This window comes from Trichosurus vulpecula, chromosome 5 (genome assembly GCF_011100635.1).
Source record: "Trichosurus vulpecula isolate mTriVul1 chromosome 5, mTriVul1.pri, whole genome shotgun sequence".
In the NCBI taxonomy this organism is placed as follows: domain Eukaryota; kingdom Metazoa; phylum Chordata; class Mammalia; order Diprotodontia; family Phalangeridae; genus Trichosurus; species Trichosurus vulpecula.
In genome coordinates, this window is record NC_050577.1 from 309,049,892 (window position 1) to 309,069,287 (window position 19,396).

Below are 19,396 nucleotides of genomic sequence, written 5' to 3' on the forward strand. Positions count from 1 at the left end.
AGAGAGAGAGAGAGAGAAAAGAGACAGACAGACAGACACAAAGAGAGAGACAGAGACAGAGAGAGAGAAGACACAGACAAAGAGAGGACACAGACAAAGAGGAGAGACAGAGACAGAGACAGAGACAGAGAGACAGAGACAGAGAGAGACAGAGAGACTGAGAGAGAGAGGACACAGAGACAAAGAGAGGAGAGAGAAAGAGAGACACTGAGAAAGAGAGAGAGAAAGACAGACACTGAGAGAGAGAGACACACAGAGAGAGAGGAGAGAGACAGAAAGAGACAGACAGAGAGAGAGAGAGAGAGAGAGAGAGGACACGGAGACAAAGAGGAGAGGGGGGAGGAGAGAGAGAGAGAGAGGACACGGAGACAAAGAGGAGAGGGGGGAGGAGAGAGAGACAGAGAGAGACAGAAAGAGAGAGAGAGGAGAGACACAGGGTGGGGGGAGGGAGAGGGGAGAGAGGGGGAAGGAGAGACAGAGAGAGAGAGACAGAGAGACATTCACTCAATCATCACACATGACCCTGGGAGGAGATTAATAAATGTTTGTGGAATTAAATGTGCTCTGACCCAGGACTGGGAGATGGAGAGCAGAGTCAGGTGTTTGGAGCTCCCTGAAGTCTCTTGAAGCCTCCAAATGGAATCATGGAATCTCATGGTGAGAAGGGGCTCAGACATCCTTCCCAGCATCCTGGTCTTCATGGCATGATGTCATGGGAAAACCACTGGAGTTGAAGCCACAACTTTCCTCCTAGCATATGGTGCCTTGAGCTGAACACTGCTCTGCCATTGTGGTCTGTCCATGTGTCCAGTGCATTGTACAGCCAGGCCACATGTGACTCCAATTGAGCTGGTGGTCAGTAAACTCATCTTCTCCAGATAGGCTGTCCCTCCCTGTTCTTCCTTCCCTCCTCTCCCCTCTTGTCCTCCTCCTCTTCCCCCTCCTCCTCCCCATCCCCCTCCTCCTCCTCCTCCTCCTCCTCTCTCTCTCTCTCTCTCTGTCTGTCTCTTTCTGTCTCTCTCTCTCTCTCTCTCTCTCTATTTCTCTCTCTCTCTCCCCTGTCTTTCTCTGTCTCTTCCTCTCTCTCTGTCACTTACTCATTCTCTCCCTCCCCCTCTCTTTCTCTCTTTCAGGCAGGCTTTGGTCCTGGGCAGTCTTTAAGAGGTCATTTCCATCATCAATAACATTTCCAATATTTTCAGGAAAGGCTTCTGGAGGCCAAAGGAAGGTACAATGCTCTCCAAATTTGACAAATGGTGCCTGTCCAAAATATGGCAAGTCTGGGAAGTCTGGGAGTGAGAATTAGCAGGGTCTGATGAATCACCAGTTTCTTTGTGAACTCCATCCCAGCTTGGGCCTCCAAATTCTGAGCCATTGGGTGATAAATTAGACCTCCTGCAGTCACCACTTCCTGAAGTGCTGCCATTATGTTTCCCCTGAAAGATCATTTTTCTCTCTCTTATGAACACGCCTGTCCACCATCCACAGACAAGTCCTGGTTGAGCTCCACCTTCCAAGTGTTCAGTAGACATGCACTGAGGGACTGTCGCCAGGAAGAAGGATAAATCTCATTCTGCTTAGCCTGGAGGATACAGGGCTGAAAGTCCCAGGGAGGCTGCCCCTGGTTGTCACCATCACAACTGACCCAGCCACATGTCCAGGCTGAGCAGGGCTGGACGACCTTCTTCCAGGGACCTGGCAGAATGCACTATGGGGTATACTCATGGGTTGGCTGCTGAGATTCTGAGCTGCCTGGGCTCCGTGGCTGCATTTGTGGCAGTGGCTGGTGGGCACACTTAAAAAAGGATATGTGACCAATGCAGTTGACAGCCACTGGGCCTCTTCCCTACTCTGACTCTTAGTGTGAACACAGTCCTTCCGTGTGTGTCCATTGAATCTTTGGAAGACAGAGCTCAGCTCTGGCTGCAGAGTGGAGATTGCCGTCCTCTGAGTTGGGAGGAACTGGCTTCTGAGCCTCACAGGTCACTTAATCTCTCAGAGCCCCAGGCTACCCTGTCTCTAACTTTGCCCAAAGGCAGCTGGTGGTGCAGCAGATGGAGTCTAGAAAACCTGAGTTCAAATCCAGCGAAAGATCCTTGCTAGCCAGGTGTCTCTGGGCAAGTCACTGAACCTCTGTCTCCCTGAGTTTCCCTATCCATCAAATGTTCTCACCCCAAGGTTGTTGTAAGGATCAAGTGAGTACATTTGTCGAGTGCTTGGCACGGTGTCTGGCACATAGAGCCTCCCAACAATGAGGAGGAAGGAAGCGTTAGTGAGATTATCCCAAGTTCCCTCCAAGGGGATCGAATTTGGCTTTGAGAGTAGAGGTCAAGGAGACTGTGTGGCCTTGTGGGAAGGGCCCTGGATGATCAAGAGGCAGAATTTGCTGATTTGAATCCTATCTTAAGCTGTATGTCCTTGAACGAGTCACATATCACAAAAGACAAGACAGACAATTTCATGGCATAAAACTTAAAAACCTTTTACAACAACAAAGTCAACAGAAAATTGCAGGAGAATTGCAGCAGCACACAGAATTTGCAGGATGGAGAAGCTCCAGTGCATGGAGGAATCTCCATTTTAATAAACCCAATAAGTGGTTGTCTAGCTTTTGTTTCAAGGCTTCCCTCCAAGGAGAGAGAGCCTGCCACTGTCATGTTGGGAGAGTTCAAACAGATTGGAAATATGTCCTGAAATGCAGCCTAAATTTGCCTCTGCAATTCCTACTCACTCCTCCTGGTTCTGTCGTTTCAGGCCAAGCAGAATGGGGTGAATCCCTTCTGCACATGGCAAATGCTTGAAGACGGCATTTTCCCCCTTCCCACCCCACTCTACCCCATCCCTCTCCTCTGTAGGCTAAAAATGCCCAGTGTCATCAGCCAATTCTCCTAAGACATAGTGGACTCAAGTTCTTCCACCAGCCCAGCTGCCATCCTTGGAACACTTCAGCTTACTTAAACTGCAGTGCTCAGAATGACCCTAGATGAGGTCTGATGAGGGCAGAGTAACTATGGCACTCTCTCTTCCTCCCTCTTCCTGGAAACTCTATCCCTCTTAATGTAGGCTGTTGGCCACCATACCCCAGTACTGATGCTAATTGGGTTTGCAGGTCATTCAAACCCCTAGAACCTTTCAGGACAATTGCTGTCTATCCATGCCCTTCCTCAGCTTATATTTCTGCAGTTTATTTTTCTATACCCAAGTACAAGACTTCAACAGTTTGAAGACTTTCATCTTCAACAGTTCAGGCCAGTGCTCTAGCCTGTCCAGAACCTCTTGGACCCCAAACCTTTCGACTACTGGTTCAGTTCTCCTGCCTTCCCAACTTTGTCTTCTGCAAATTTGACAAGCATGCCATCTATGCCTTTATCCAGTGATGACATGTAAAAGATCCATGTGGCACTCCACTAAAGACATGCCATAATGCCATGGAACCATTATCACTTTATTTTGGAGTCTGGCCATCCAACTAGCTTTGAATGTGTCTGATTCTATTATGGCCAAACCCACATCTCTCTATCTTCTCCATAACCATACTGTGGGGCAAAATCTAGGAAAATTATGTCCATAGCATTCCCTGCAACTATTTTTTAGTAATAAGAAAGAGTGAAAGAAGGAAGGAAGGAAGGAAGGAAGGAAGGGAGGGAGGGAGGGAGGGAGGAAAGAAAGAAAGAAAGAAAGAAAGGAAGGAAGGAAGGAAGGAAGGAAGAAAGGAAGAAAGGAAGGAAGAAAGAAAGAAAGAAAGAAAGAAAGAAAGAGAAAAATAAAATGATGTAAGGATTATTCTGCTTCCAGCTTCCATCTGAGAAATTTGTGGGAGAGAATGAGAGAAGGACTAGAGCTGAAAAAGAAGAAAAACATCTTGGTGACTTGGACAGGTTTGGATTAATGAAAGTCAGAGAGTGAATTTGGGGAGGAGAAATTTGGCAACATTTGGGGTAAACTGAGAAGAATTTGAAGGAAAACAACCCCCAGTCCTGGATACCCATCGATATTCTACTTCTGAATTGCAAGAGAAGCAGGAGCTTGGGTGACTTAGGAAGCTCCATAAGAGGCATAAGGAGAATTAAACAGGATTAGGGAGTAGAACCTGAAGAGGTGAACACAAAAAGAAAAAGGTAGTTGGCAAGGCAAGGCGACATTGCAGGGGAACCAAAGGATAAAGTGCATTGGTGGATGGTCAGAGAGGACAGAGGTGTTGGGCTGAAGGGGAGGCAGCGAATTTGAGTGGGGTTGTAAAGTGATCAGGATGTGGTTGGTTGGTTGTTGTCCTTCGGTCTCAGAGGACCAAAATGACATCACTATGCTAGAGTCAAGTTACATGTATCCGACTGTGGCTGATCAGACCAACATGAGCTCCAAATGCTCTACCACAGGTCAGGCACAAATAGTCTGTGTGAACATTTGGGATGGACTCTCTAAATTTGTGCATCTCTTGTTTCTTTTAAGCTACTTCAATTTTGCTTTGCTCATAGGGCACAGCACCTTCTCTGATGAGGGAACACCGTGTAGGCAGTCCTGTGCCAGTGTCTCCAATGTCGCACGATCAATTCCAAAGTTCTTCAGAGAGACCTTGAGAGTGTCCTTTTATTGCTTCTTCTGACCACCATGTGAGAGCGTGCCCTCTGTGAATTCTCCATAAAATAGTCTTTTGGGCAAGCATACGTTTTGCATTCAAAAAACATGGCCACCCCATCAGATTTGCACCTCCACACCCCCTTTGCCAGTGGGCAGCCCCCCTTCCCATGGGTTGGTCAGAGTGTCTGTAGGGGCTGGTGCCACCATGGTTATCAGGATGTGCTAGAAAACTGTAAGAGGAGTTTTGAGGCTGAAATGAGAAGAAAAGCTATCATCTGATAAAGTACTACTGAATCAAATATCTCTGATAGAGGTTTGATATACAACATGTTCAGGGATTTGGTACGAAAACATGAAACAAAGAGCCATTCCCCAGTTGTAAAACCATATGAAGTTTTCCGAAAAGGGAGTGCAAACTACTAACAACTATAAGAAAAACACTTCAAATCATTAACAGTAAATGAAAATTAAAACAATTCTGAGCTTTCCTCTGACACCCAGAAAAGATGATTAAAAAAGTAGAAGTAGCTGGTGTTGGAGAGCCTGTAGGAAAACAGATTGTTTCAACAATCTGGCTAGCAGCTTCTGTTGGGGGTGTAAGATCCACCCAAAGCCAGCACCCAGAAAGCTGCCAACGGCACAGGTTCTTTTGATCTGCTTAACTAAGGAAAGCAAGGTCAAGGGGTTGACAAGCTTACTTTAATTCAGCATACAAATATCATTCACTTAGTTCAGGGGGAAAAGCCAGCACACTGAACTTTCTGAGCAAAATACAAACAAATTACAAACATCAACAGACAGACCCAATCCAATTCATAGTTACCAACATCTAGGTTCAGCCCGGGAGTTCAGAACAAGGGCTGGCCCAGAGTCACGAGAGCCACCACTGCTGAGGCAAAGAGCTCCAGAGAAGAGGAGGCCAACCCCTTTTTTTATATCTTTTTCAGCGTCAGGGGTGAGTCACACATGCGACTCACCCACGTGACCTAGAATTGTCACAAAGAGGCGGACTTAAACCCACGTGGTCTAAAAGCCTCTGCTGTCCCAGACATGTAAACCAGGCCCTCCCTGGAGTTAGCCCCACCTTGGGCCCCTCCTTAGTTGCCAATCCACACCCACATAGGTTTTACACCTAATAGGGATTTGGGCCTGGGGCTTAGCACTTAGTAAGACTCAATGAAATACACTGAATTACTCAAAGCAAACAAAAGCCAAACTCTTCGCGGGCACTTGTTGAACTAAGTGCTAAGGAGCCCATTTTGCTTACCAACACACAGATGCACTATTACATTGTTAGTGGAGCTGTGAAGTGGTTCAACTATTCAAGAAAACAATGTGGAACTGTGATACCCTTTAACAGCGATGCTATGATGGGGAATCTACTTCAAGGAGGTATGGATGGATATATACCAAAATATTCCTAACAACACCATTTATGATGGCAAAAACTCGGAAACAAAGTGGGTTCCTGTCACTCGGTAAGTGGTTAAACAAGCTGTGGACATTAGTGTAATGTAATATGACTTCTCTGTAAGAAAAGACAAACAGGAGAAATTCAGAGGAACTTGGGAAGGCTTTCATGAAGTAACAACCAAGAGAATGGATACAATGGCCTCAGTGATGTAATGGAAGTACTATTAACACTAAAAGACATCTCAGACCAAAAGAACTCAAATCAATGCATTGACTACTCTTGATTCTGGAGAAAACATACTTCTCTCTTGACAGAGATGTGGTGGCTGACAGCTGTGGTTTGAAGCATATGCCATCAAGCATAGTACATCAGTTTGTGTTGCTTATCTGTATGGTTCTAAGGGACAGCAATAGCTCCCCCTCCCCCTTAAATAGGATATTAAAAAACTAAGTCCTATAACTTCTCTGGGTCTCAGTTTCCCTATATGTAAAATAAGTGGGCTGGTAGAGACATCTAATGTCTCCTCCATTCTAAATCCTGGGATGTGTAACTTTGTGAGCCTATAGAATGATCAGGACCTTGGACAGCACCCAGGGGACCCTATACAAGACAAGAACAGTGCTTGGATTCAGAAGCTAGTGGTGCCCCTACTCAATCTGGATCCGTTTGTCAGATTTTACCTTTACTCCACTGTCCCATACCTAAGCAAGTGCTATTTTCATGAACTTTACTTTCTAGGAACAGGGTAAAAGGGTAAAAGGAACACCTCCCCTACTGCCTCAACTGTAGAATGCATCCCAATGATGGTTCTCCCCCCAAGCCCTCATTTCTGGTCTGTTTTCTTTTTTTCCAGTAGTCTAAAGGGAGGGGCAGGGGACTCACAATCCATTTTCCTACGGTCTGACTGGGTGCTGGGTTTTTGAAAACAGCCTGGGCCTGGATCTGTGCAGGTCTGACCTTGCAGAAGGGGCCAATGGCAGACTGAGTTTTCCAAGGTAAACATGAATTCACAGTAATCAGCAACATCTTCCTTCCTCACTTGCCTGTGTATGTATTACATGTTCCCCCACCCCTGTTAACTCCAGGAAGCAGGGGCTGCCTCAGTGGAAAGAGGCCCCTTCTCCCTCTGAACTCATGTTCTCATACTTCAATGGTGGCTACTACCTAGTGGGCATGAGTGTTGGGAGAAAGTTGCTTTTAGGCACAAGCCAAGAATGAATTATTACAGGTTCTTTGTTAACTTTTGTGATGTTCCTCACACGCATCTAACTCACTAGCAAAGGGCTCTGTTTGCTGGATTACGTAAGAGACTTCCCCCCACCCCGGAATTCAACCACTAGGACACTGTCTCCTCCCTGTGTCCAAAATCCTGAAGTTGCTCTTCCCCAGCAGCTTTTGCACATGCTAAGTGCTTGATAAATGACTTTTCATTCGTTCATTCATTCATTCACTTATTCACTCATTCATTCACTCATTCATTCAGAGGACACATGCTGGTGGCCACTCTCCCTAAAGGACTGAAAGAAACCAAATCCTTCTGGAAATTCTTCCCCTCAGTAGAGCTATGGGATGCAGAGGTTAGTATGTACCTACTGTATGCTAGGCCCGGGGTAAGGTGGAAGGGGGCAGAGAGAGGAGAGGTCCCGGTTCTTGCTCTCAGAGAGCTCACAGCCTATTAGGGATGATATGACGTGATGGGATGGAGGCGAAGTGACAACGGAATATGGGGAGAGAGAAGACTATCGGCTGAGGCGAGGGGCAGCGCGAGGGAAGCAGGGGGAGTTTCGTTAGCAGGAAGACAATCCGTCTTCCCTGTTGCTTTCAAAATCAAAGAGGTTCCAAAATGGAGCTTGTTTGTCCGTGAGCTCTTGAAAGCAATAAGGCGGTCACAAGACTTGCTGAGGCAGCCCTGACCCTTCGCAAACTCTCCCAGGCTGCTCCCCCCTCGCCCCCTCCCCATTTTCTTGTTGGCGCATTAATCCCTCCCGGCGTGTAAGACAAGGGTCTCGGGGCTCCGGCTGCACCGCGGAGGCCCGGGCAGCTGTTGTCTCCGAAGAATTCATCTCTCCTAGGGAATCAAAAGCCGCTCACAATAGAGTCATCAGCATGTTTTCGCTCTGAAAGCCCCCCATTTCCTATTTAGAAAACACATAACTATTACCCCCCTCGTCCATTCCCAGAGGATTCGCTTTTGGCTATTTGTGCCGGCCATTATGTGGTTTATGTCCATGTTCGCGTGATTCTATTGGTGGCCAGACAACCATTGAGGCTAAAAAAAAAAAAGTGTCTATTGCAAACTCGTTAAAAAGGGAAAAAAAGAGACCCCCTCCGTCCCCCCTACTGTTTTTTTCCTCAGGCCAGGCTTCCATTTCGATTTGTTTTGTGGGTAGGATATTAACTCTCTGTGCCCTCAGAACAGAAGGGAATTCTTTGCGTTTTTATTTGCCTTGGTTTCTATCCTGAAAGAATGTCCTGGAGGTGATGAAAACGCTACTCTCAGTCTTTGGAGGAACCCCGCGGACTTGAAAGTGCTTCCTAAGCGTTAATACCCTGGGGCCATCACTTAGCGCCTCTGAAAGCTTTCACTGGATTCTTCCAAGTCTCCGGGTTTGTGAAAAAGCAATTTAGACATGGCTGCAAGGAGCCAGGGGCTATTCTGCTCCGAACAGCCGGGAGAGGGGTGTCTAACCTGTGGCCAGGGTTGGGTGGCTGGCTCGTTTCAAGATCAGCGACTGGCGTGGGAAAGAAGGAGCGGGACTAGGCACTGACTCCTAGGCTTCCTTTCGGTGACAACGTCGGAGAGGAGGCTTCTCCTATAGCTACCAGGCCCAGCCCTGGGAGGGAAGAGAGAGCGCTAGCGCAAGGATGATTGTTATTCCCCGTAAACAGACGAGGAAACAGCCTGAGAGGTGAAGGAACTTGCTCGGCATCTCTCGCAGCTAGAATGGCAGAGGGCCAAGGTCCTTTGGGTTTAAAACTGGAAGACCTGGGTTCGAATCTCAGCTCTCTTACTTGTTGCTGCGTGGCCTTGTGCCAGTCCCTTCCTCTCGGCTTACATTTCCTTATGCATAAAACAAAGAGGCTAAATGGTCTCTAAGGGCACTTCCAGATCTGATGCCTGGAATGACCGTTGCTGGAGACGGGATTCGAACCTCTGATTTCCCTGAGGACAAAGCTCAGTCCTTACACCTTGCTGTTCCCTCCTCTGCCAGACTGCCTGGAAGCAACGAGTCGAAGAGGTTGCCCTCTTGGTATTTGGAGTTTTAAAAGACAGCATGTATAGGTATTCTGTCCCAGCTCAGTAGAGCAGAACAGATGACCGGTGGCTAAGTTGGAGTGAGCTCTTAACTATCCAGGAAATGGACTCCAAGGGCCTCATTTCTCTGAAGCCCATTAAGGGTCAGAGGCATGAATCCCGCCCCTTGAATCTCTGGGCCCCATCATTCACCGCCAGCAAGGACAATAGAACTGGCTGCTTCCATTCGGCATCTCGCTGGAAGTGAGTCTTGTGCAGGTTTTGGAGAGGCAGGAACACTCAGGGAGTTCGGAACACCCAGCAGTGGAACCCCAAAGGGGGCAAACAAACATCCAGATCTTAGAGCACAAGAGGGCTGTGCCTCCCCAAACAGAAAACTTTATTATCTGAAGATGCAGTAAGTCTAGCTACCCATAAGGCACAAGCTGCCCAAAGTCCTCTGCAGGCATAGTTCCACTGGGGCCTGGGTGCATCTCATTCTGTTTTCCCCAAACTTCAGATGTTCTTGGCTTTGAGCTGGTTGGATATTCTTCACACCCTCCTTTCATGTCCTGCAGGAATGGCAAATCCCAGGAACCCATGAGCCAAGAGTCAGGTGGTGGTATTATTCACTAAGTGGTGGTGAGAGAAGAAATCCTGTTATCGCCAATGGCTCAGGCCCATTCCCAACTAAAAAACCCAACTACAGCTTCATCCCTACTGATAGTAAGTATACTTCCTACCTCACAGTTCTGAGGAAAATGTACCCCCAAATATTCACAGGAAAACTCTCTGGTAGCCAAACTGAGTGCCCCTTGATTGGGGAATGGCTGAATAAATTAATAATGTGATAAAAAGGATTCAGAGAAACTTGGGATAACTTGCATGAATAGATACAGATATGTGAACAGAAAACTCTACAATAATCAATGGAAGTAAATCCCGCGGAAGGATCAGATTGTTGCGATGACCAACTGTGCCAATGCCTTCAGACTTGGCCTGAGGCATGCCCCTACTCCTCAGCAGAGAGAGGGCAGACTACAGGTGAGGAGGGAGGTCAGCATGTCAGGGTGCTTCTTTGGTCTAAGGGAGAGAGTCCTATGGGGCTGGGGAATTTACTAGAAAAGATGTCAACTAAAATACTCATGAAGAAATATCAATGAAACACTGAAAAAAGTAAAACAAATTTCTATAAAGTTGGAATGATTTCTTTTCCTGAAAGTGGCAAACTTTCAGAAAGGTATTTGTTAAGGTGGCTTAACAAACTCCAGGTTGCATAACTGACAATTACTTTTGATGGTCAACCTTTTCTTCTCAAGGTGATATGGATAATTCTCCCTCTCACAGAAAAGATGGCAACCACCACCTAATCGATGCCCTGTCCTCCTGTTGACCCTCCATAGACAAGAAGCCCACCCAAGATTTGGGAAGCCTTCCTCTATGTTAGAGCAGATGGACTATCCATTTTCTATCCTTCAGTCAGGCCTCCAGACCAGCCCCACCCTGTGCTGGTCATACACCTTTTAGGCCCCTACTATGAGCAGATATTGGTGGGTAACAGTAGGCTACATCCATTACCTACTAAATTCTAGCTCTTCAGCACTGAGCAAAGTCATTTGTTCTTGGTAGATACCTAATCAATATCAGCTCAGTTTAATTAAACAGGCCACCTTTCCAATGCTGGGAGCTGGCTTGCTCCGGTGGAGGAAGGTGGGATTCTGAGCTCCTTCCACTGCTCCCAATCTTACCTGGACCTTCCTTTTTCCACCTCTCTTCTTCCTCTTTGCCCTGATGAGGTTTGGTCCAGGCGGGCTCAGCATCTTGCAATCTTAAGAGGGCTCAAGTTTCCCATTACTGCAGGTGCTGGAAGATTTTAGTTTGGTTAACTTACCAACTAGGACCTTTTCTTGTGGATCTCAAAGTAAGTTTCCCGTCTCGTTTTTCAACCTCAAGACCCATTTTCTTAAGCACTGCTGTATCTGCCAGCCCATGGTTCTCCATTTTTGCAATGAGCTCTTGGTTTCTTTTGTTGTGCTCAGTCAGATTTCGTATAGTGTATACTGCCCACTGATTCAGAACTAGAGCCCAGTTAAGGAATCATCCATGACTCTATGTCGCCATTGTACCCCAGGAAGACACGAAAGCACAGGAAAGGATATTCAGGAGGGTGCCCAATCCGATGGGAATTTACAATGAGCTGGGCTCCTGCTAACTAGAAATGCAGGCCTCTATGAACTAACTAGTATCTATTTACTGAGCATCCACATGCAACCGACACCTAGAAGCCCTCCCCATCTCTCTTTGTCTACACACACACACACACACACACACACACACACACACACACACACAAGACTATTGGCTACTTTTCTCCAACATTCTGATCTCTTTCCCTCCTTCACTCTCCCCTCGACCCCCCCACCCCCCCCACCCCCCCCCCCCCCCCCCCTCCCCCCGCCACTCCCCAGGTGAGTCAAAAGCTGCTAGAGGCCAGGACTGTTTGTTGATTGCCGCTCACAGTAGATGTTCATCAAACTACTGATTTCTGTAGACTTTCGCTGTTTTTTAATGTGTACCCAGAGAGATGAGTTGGCTTTTTAAAATCAGAAACAAAATCTTTTCCTAGCTAAGTGGCAAATGGATAGAGCCCTGGCCCTGGATTCAGGAAGACCCGAGTTTAAATGCAGTCTCAGACATGTCTTAGTTATGTGACCCTGGGCAAGTCACTGAATCTCTGCCTGCCTCAGTTTCTTCATCTGTAAAGTGGGGATTATAACAGTACTTCCCTCGCAGGGTTATTGTGAGGATCAAAGGAGGTATTTGTCAGTGGTCAGCACAGTGCCCGGCACACAGTAGGTTCTAAGTATATGTTTATTTCCATCCCTTCCCCTTTCCCTAGCAGGACAACTGCAAGGTGAGATTTTGTAACCACATCTTAAATCCTGAAGATCTGGTCCAATCAAGAAGTGCTTGATGGTGCAGTGAACACACCATTGAGCTTGGATTGGAGCCTGGCCTCCAATCCCAGTTCAGCCACTTTCCATCCACGTGCCTCAGTCTCCTCTAATGTAAAATGAGAGGTCAGACTCTACGGGTCTTGAAACCGATCTTGGGAGCCTTTCAAATGGTCTTTGTACTTCCTTCCCATTAAGAGTTCCTGTGGGTCCTAGTCCAGTGTTCTCTTAGCTGGTATTTATAGAGCATTTTATGGTTTCCAAAGCATTTTCCTCAGGAGACATTCCTCCCCCAAGCCCTCAATCACTTCATATCCATGTTGTGTCCCCCAATACTAATAATAACTAACACTTAAAGTCTGCAAAGATCATTACATATGTGCATATGGGTCAGCCAGTCAATAAGCATCTATTAAGCACCTACTACGTGCCAGGCACTAAGACTGGGGATATAAAGAAAGGCAAAAGACAGCGCCTGTGCTCACGGAGCTGACAATCTAATGGGGGAGACACCTTGCACAACTCTACACAAACAATTCGTATACAGGATCAACTGGCAGTAATAAACAGAGAAAGCACCAGAGGGGATGGGAAAAGGTACCTTGTAGAAGGTAGGATTTTAGGTGGGACTTGAAGGAAGCCTGGGAAGCCTGGAGGCAGAGATGAAGAGGGAGAGCACTCCAGGAAGGGAGGATGGCCCAAGAAAAGGCTTGTCAAGTGGGTGTTTGATTATCCCCTTTTCACAGAGGAAGAAAATGAGGATTGGTTAAGTGACTTGCCCAGGGTCACACAGCTAGGAAGCATCTGAGGAGGGATTTGAGTGACTCCAAGTTCACTGCTCTAGCCACTAAGCAATACTGCCTCCTAATATTATAGAATGCAAGTTCCTTAACAGCATGAATAATTTTGTTTTTGTCTTATGCCCCCAGGGCCTGGCACAAAGTAGGTGCTTAATAACTGCTGGTTGTTGAGGCAGGTGGGTTGCTGGGGGGGAGGGGAGGAGGGCTGGACTTGGAGTCAGGAGGTCCAGATGTAACCCTGGGAAAGTCGCAGAACCTTTTCCAGACACAGTTTCCTCATGTGTAAAATGCGAAAAATAATAGCCCCTACTTTGTGGAGCTCGACTGAGATAACGTGTATGTGAAGGGCGCTGGATCAAGGTCAGGGAGAGAGCCAGCACCTCCACTGTACAGAGAGGTAGACTGAGACGACTCTGTGGACCACCTCCCGAGGGTATACGGGCCAATAAGAGGCTTGCCCCACTAGCCCATACCCCGCTTTTCATCGTGGCCATCTCAGCAGCCACAGCCCAGATCCTGGGTTTCCAAGGTGGTTGTCATTTTAAAATGTCAGACCCGCAGGGAAAAAGAAAATGGAGATCGGGTGCTGCTCTAAGTGGCCACTCTCCAGGCCCCAGTGTGCAGCCCACGGCCACCAAGGGCCTCTGCAGCGCCACGTGCAGACCCCGCCAGGCCTACGGGTCACAGGAGATTAAGCGTGTCCCAGTTCACATTCACAGGGCCCCCTTGTTCCCTCCCTCTCCAAAGAGGCGGAGAGAGCAAGGAAGAAAGGAAGGAGAGAGGGAGAAAACGAAACATTTTCTCCATTCTCTAATCCTACCAAGACTAGAAGGGCTGCGTTGTCTGCTCCAGGGAGCTTCTGAGGTTGCTATGGCGACGACAGCTGGGCGGGCAACCTCGGGGCGGAGCTGCTCTGTTCACCCCGGAGGCCTAGTGAGGGACCGAAGTTAGCCGGCCAAGATGCCCCGGCACTGAGCGCCCCCCGCCCCGGAGGTGGAGGACCAAAGGGGTCATGTGGGGGGCTGGCATTTGTTCAAATATCAAAGTCCGGCTCATAACCGGAGCTAAGGCTCCTAAGGCCTGAAAAGTAGAACCCACGGCGTCTTTGGGGCTGAATGTTTAAGTAGTAGCAATTGGTGTTTTCACTTGAGAGCTCACAAAGCCTTCCACCGTCTCCGGGGATCTCTATAACCTTGGGCAGGGGCAATTACAGGTATTATGTGTAACCCCCACTTTACCGATGAAGAAACTGACCCTCAGAGAGAAGCGACTTGTCCAGGTAGGGCTTGAACCGAGGTCCCTCTCGACGCCAGACCCATATCAGTGACACCACGTGCCTCAGTCTTATGCTGTTGGGTGAGCTTGGAGAAATGCTCGCCAGGCTTGGGGCGGAGAAAGGGAAGTCGGGGACTTGTGGTCTATAGGGGCTGCCTGGTGGTGTGACCGGGACAGTGCCATTGCCCTTACCCTGATGTTTCCTACTCTGTAAAGCGAGGGGAGTGGATCATCACGGGTGTCTAAGGCCCCTCCCAGCTCGGACCCAGAGACAAGACTGCAATCAAGTCACGAGCCTTAGGAGAACTGACTCTTCTGAAGAGATCTGTTAACGGAGGAGAGACCAGCGAGGAGAGAGGGGAAGGATCGTGAACAAAGAAGAAATCCCTGAGACAACAGAGACTGATGGAAACAAAAGACTCTTCTCCGAGGAGTGGAAGCGCTGAGTCATCAAAATTCGCTCTGGGCTTCAATCCTGGCTATCGAAAATGTCTAAAGCCCTGTCTCACAAAATTTCATTGGCTTCAGGGAACCTCCGATGGCCTCAGAGCCAACACATCCAATCCTTTCCCTCTCAAGCTGAGAAGACGGTGGCGCCATGGATAAAGTTGACAGTAAAACTGGGAGAGCAGAACCTTGCGCCTGGATTCTTTGCCCTCACGTTCTAGGCTCTTTATCTGAGGGCTAGTACACTCCTCAAAGAAGCATTCGTGAGTTTCATCAACGCATTTGGGATCCAAAGTGGATCATCCGAAGGATGGTCAATAACACTGGATTAGAGGAGCCCCACAAGCTTGTGAAGTAACATCCCTCTCCATTTGGCATCATGGAGCTGCGTCATCATTTGCTGCATATCTTTCCGCTGCACTATGCTGCACTATGAGAGCAATGGTATTCATCCGCCGACGCCACAGGATTCTTGGGAAGATGGGGCTGACGAGATGCTTATTTCAGCGTGTTTCTGTCCCCTTCTGTCTGCCTGCCATGTTTCCCGTGCCCTCTGGAGGAAATGTGGAAGGAAGAAAGTGGGAGAGGTCATCCAGTCCTTCCAGAGGTGATTGCCCTGGGCTGGTCACTTTAGGACCTCCCACTCAGGTGGAAAAAGAAAGGGAGAGCGCCTGAACTTTTTTACGAGGACCACCGCCCTTTTCCTGGGCAGGGGGAAGCTGCTTCCGGAAAGTCTGACAGGTCCTTTTCTGCAGACGTTCTCTTTCTGCCTTCAACTGCAATCATGCTGTCTTCCCTGGACTTCCCTACGAAGGTCACTGAAAATGTGGACATAAGGAAAGCGACCTTTTCATTCCGAGGGGCAGCCCTCGACTGCATACTCACGATCTCCTTGGAGCCCCATCTATGTTAAAGAAACACCTCCGGCCAAGCCCCTTGGCTCTCTCTTCCTCCCTCAAACTGGTGGTTTATCTCGAGACCAAGTTTCCAAGGGAGGGAGGGATCGAGCACGTGGAGCCGAATATCGTCCTTTCACCTTGTGCAGGATAAGATGCTGGAGGCATTTCTTGGAGGGCTGCGGCTAGGCCGATTTAGAGCTAATTTGTAACAGAAGTGGCAAACAAACAAAACACTACAAGAGGGCAAACCCCCCTCGTATGCATCTACGAATTACCAAGGTTCTGAGAAGCTCCAAGAGCCTCAATGTTCCTAGATGTGCTGCAAGGGGCAAAAACTACGGAGATTCAGTTCAAAAGACTCCGGGTCTAGGAGAGTGCTGGGTCCCAGGAGCCTGAATCCCACCTCAAACTTCTACTGAGTTGGCTGGCCCTGGTTAAGTCACTGAACTTTTCTGAGACTCAGTTTCCTCATCTGTATGAGGGGATAATAATAGCACCTACTTCCTATGGTCCTTGTGAGGATCAAATGAGTTGATATGTGTAAAGTGCTTTGTCAGCCTGAAAAGTCTCTCTCCATACTGGCTCTTGCTACTATTATGATTGCCAGGGAAGTCTTTTCTAATTTATAAAATCTGGAGGCCAGATTCTGTGGATCTTTGAGGCCCCCTCTACCTCTAACATTTTAAATCTCAAGGCCCTTTCCAGCATCAGATTAATTTGGTGAGGAATTAGCTTAAGGAAATTGACACAGATAATCAATAAGAGAAATATTTCCAAATTAGGACAGATTTGCTCTAAATGAAGTTGCAACAGGTGGTCCCCTGAACACAAGCTGCACAAGCTTTCCTTCAGCTCACATGGCAGCCCACACAGCACAGTAAGCAGAGAGGCTAGGCATCAAAGCCAGGTCTTTGGGCTCCAACACCAGGGAGTTTTCTGTTTACGTGACAGACTATTTTTCCATTTGGTGATACCTATCCCAGCAGCAGGCACGGATGCTGGCTCTCCCTTGGATGTAGAGTTCCGTTGGCATTCCTAAACATGATCTTCTGAACTCAATCTCTTCAGCCTCAGCTCTGGAAAGTCTGTGTGGGAATACTCTTGGTGGAAGGGAAGCCTGGGGCAGTGACTTTGTCCCTGTTGTTCCAATGGTGAAGAATGACAGGGACTCTCTATTCTGCACTGGATCAATAAGTCCTCTTCTTTCCTCCCCATGGCCCTGGTCATTCCCCAGCATCGTCAAACATCAGCCTGTCACCTGAGCAGTGACCTGAGAGGGAAGGTATGATGTTTTCAGTTCCCAGCCAAGAGGTGGGCACCTCACATACACCATAGGTCAAGTCGCCCAGCTTGCAGCCATCTTGAAGGATCCCAAAGCACCCTTTCTGTCCACTCCATGTGCTGGAACCATTTTACCAACCACCTGAAAGCATCCCTTGGTGTATGAGTAACCATTAGGGCCTTGTATCAGCAGGACGCAAAAGGTTTTAGGGCTAAAAACAAATGCCACTTCTAATTTAAATGACTGGGCAGAACTTTAGGAACCAGGAAACAGTTTTGCATGCAATCTGGAGGGTGACCATTCCTATTTCAAACCCTCCTTGTTCATCAAACACCCAGACCCCCAGGTCATGGGACTGGCTGGAGTTCTGGGCTTGAAGCTCCAAATGGCCAGTTTGTGAAACTCCAAGCTTGCTTGTCAACTCCTGAACACCAGGAAAGGGAGCATGGACAGTGGACACTGGTCTCAGCATCACAAAACCTTGGTTAGAGTCTTGATCCTGAGCCTCACCTTGGACACATCACTTCTTCTTCTATGAACTGAGGGTGTTATCATTTGCACCATTGGCCACACATGGCCATAATGAAGGAAGGGCTTTATAGACATTCAAGGGAGATGGATAAGGAGATCTGGGAAACCCCTCCTCCCCTTCATTCAAAGCCTAGGTTGGTGCTGTCTTCTGTCCTGATGGCTTCCCCCATCTCAGAGCACTTGCTTCTTTGATGCTTATCCCATGGCATGATTGTCAGAGCTAGAAAGAGTCATGTGTGAGTTTGTGTCTTTGTTCTAGAGAACTCTTGCTCTTTCGTGTGTGTGCATGTGCATATGTGTGTGTTGCAGGTCTGTTGTTTTCTGAAGCAGTAGTATGGAAGCCATGCTCTTCTCTGTAGGCAGGTAGTATATTCATCCTCTTTCCAAATCAGTTCTGCTCATCTGTATTTCTTAGTGACTTTCCTTCTGTTCTTCCATGCATTTTAAAATGTTTCAAAGATCCTTTTTCCCTTTCTTTTTTATTATTTGAGTAGATCTGCCATTATTGACTACCCTTCCTAACTCTTTCCACCCCCAAATTGGAAGGGAGAAAAGCCATCCCCTTGTACTGTATGCACAGCCAAGGAAAACTAATTCCCCAAAGCTTCTGCCTCATTAGGCACCTTGTGTTCCTCACTTCTTGGCTGGGGGCGGGAAGCAGGTTTTCTCCTCAGTCCTCTGGAGTTCATTATGAACTCTTAAGTCTCCCAAAGTATAAGATGTTCCTGGTTCTGTTCACTTCACTACTTTGCTCTGCATCAGTTCACCCAAGTCTTCACAGGTTTCTCTTTAAACAATCCCTTTCATCATCTCTTATGATACAACGTTTCATGACACTTACATCCCACACTTTTCCTCAGCTGTTCTCCAATAGATGGGCACCCTATTCATTTCCAGTTCTTTGCCACCACAGAAAGAACTGCTATAAATCATTTCCTTTCTTCGACCTCTTTAGGGCGGAAGCCTCATACTGGTATCACTGGGTCAAGGGGGATACACAGTTTAGTAACACTTTAGATATCATCTCAAATTCCAAATGGGCCGATTCCCAGCTCCACCAGCAGTGCAGGGCAGTGTCTGTTTTCCTGAAGGCCGTTCAACAACAGTCTTTTGGGGTCATTTTTGCCAATCTGATGGGAGCAAGGTTGAACTCGAGTTGTTTGGAATTACTTTCTCTCATTATTAATGACATGGAGTATTTTCCACATGGCTGTTGATAGCTTGATGTTCTTCCTCTGGAAGCTATTTGATCAACATTTATCGGTTAGAACAAGAGGCTGTTAAAATGAGCCCACAGACTCAGTGACCCTGGCTGTCTCATTGCTCCCTTACAGCTCGATTCACACACCACCTCCTTTAGGAAATCCTCACTGATCCCTGGCATTGTCAAGGACCATTTAGCCCTCTGTACTTCAGCAATGAGTTCGCTCTCTGGGTTGGCTCTGACTAGACTGTGAGCTTCGTGAGGATAGGAAATCCTGCCCTCTCTCCCCCAGAGCCTATTGTAGGCCTTGGGGTAGCAGTGACAGAATGCCGGTACAGCCACTATGTCAGTTAAAAGGTTAACCAGGAAGCAGAATCCACAGGCCAATATGGACACTCTCCAATGTCAATTTGCCTTTTAGGGGAAGATAATCTGGAGGCCAGAAACCTCTCAGGATCTGGAACGGAAAGGGCCTCAGAGACCTCCTTTCCTCTTCTACCCATGAGCTAAGGACCCACCAGAGAGGGTCTGCCCAAGGCCACCCAGGTGTTGAGAAGCTGGTCCCCACCTCCAGGCTCCTGCAGACCACCCTATGACTGCATCTCCTGAGGTCTCAAATCACAGTGTTAGGAGCCCACAAGCAGTGGTTGGGCTGGAGCGCCAAGATGGGGGCAGGAGGGGGCCGAGATGTAATCTTTCAGGCAACTGAGTCCAAACCATATAGGAATTCAGAAATTGGAGCTGGGGCCTTGAAGTGCCCTGGAAGGAAGCACACAG

The 19,396-nt window shown here is 47.8% G+C and overlaps 1 protein-coding gene across 2 annotated transcripts in view; it reads right to left on the reverse strand.

Moving 5' to 3' along the window:
- Window positions 1-9,587: 9,587 nt before the first annotated feature.
- Window positions 9,588-19,396, reverse strand: part of ATXN10 (ataxin 10) — a 92,961-nt gene continuing 83,152 nt past the window's right edge. The window contains exons 11-12 of one of the 2 annotated variants that reach the window (XM_036759150.1): window positions 11,119-11,305; window positions 9,588-9,859 (exon numbers count right to left, since the gene is read on the reverse strand). In XM_036759150.1, the coding sequence (XP_036615045.1) occupies window positions 9,853-9,859; window positions 11,119-11,305 (194 nt within the window). In that variant the 3' untranslated portion in view covers window positions 9,588-9,852. The remainder of the gene's footprint in view (window positions 9,860-11,118; window positions 11,306-19,396) is intronic. The other variant, XM_036759151.1, reaches the window with a different exon arrangement.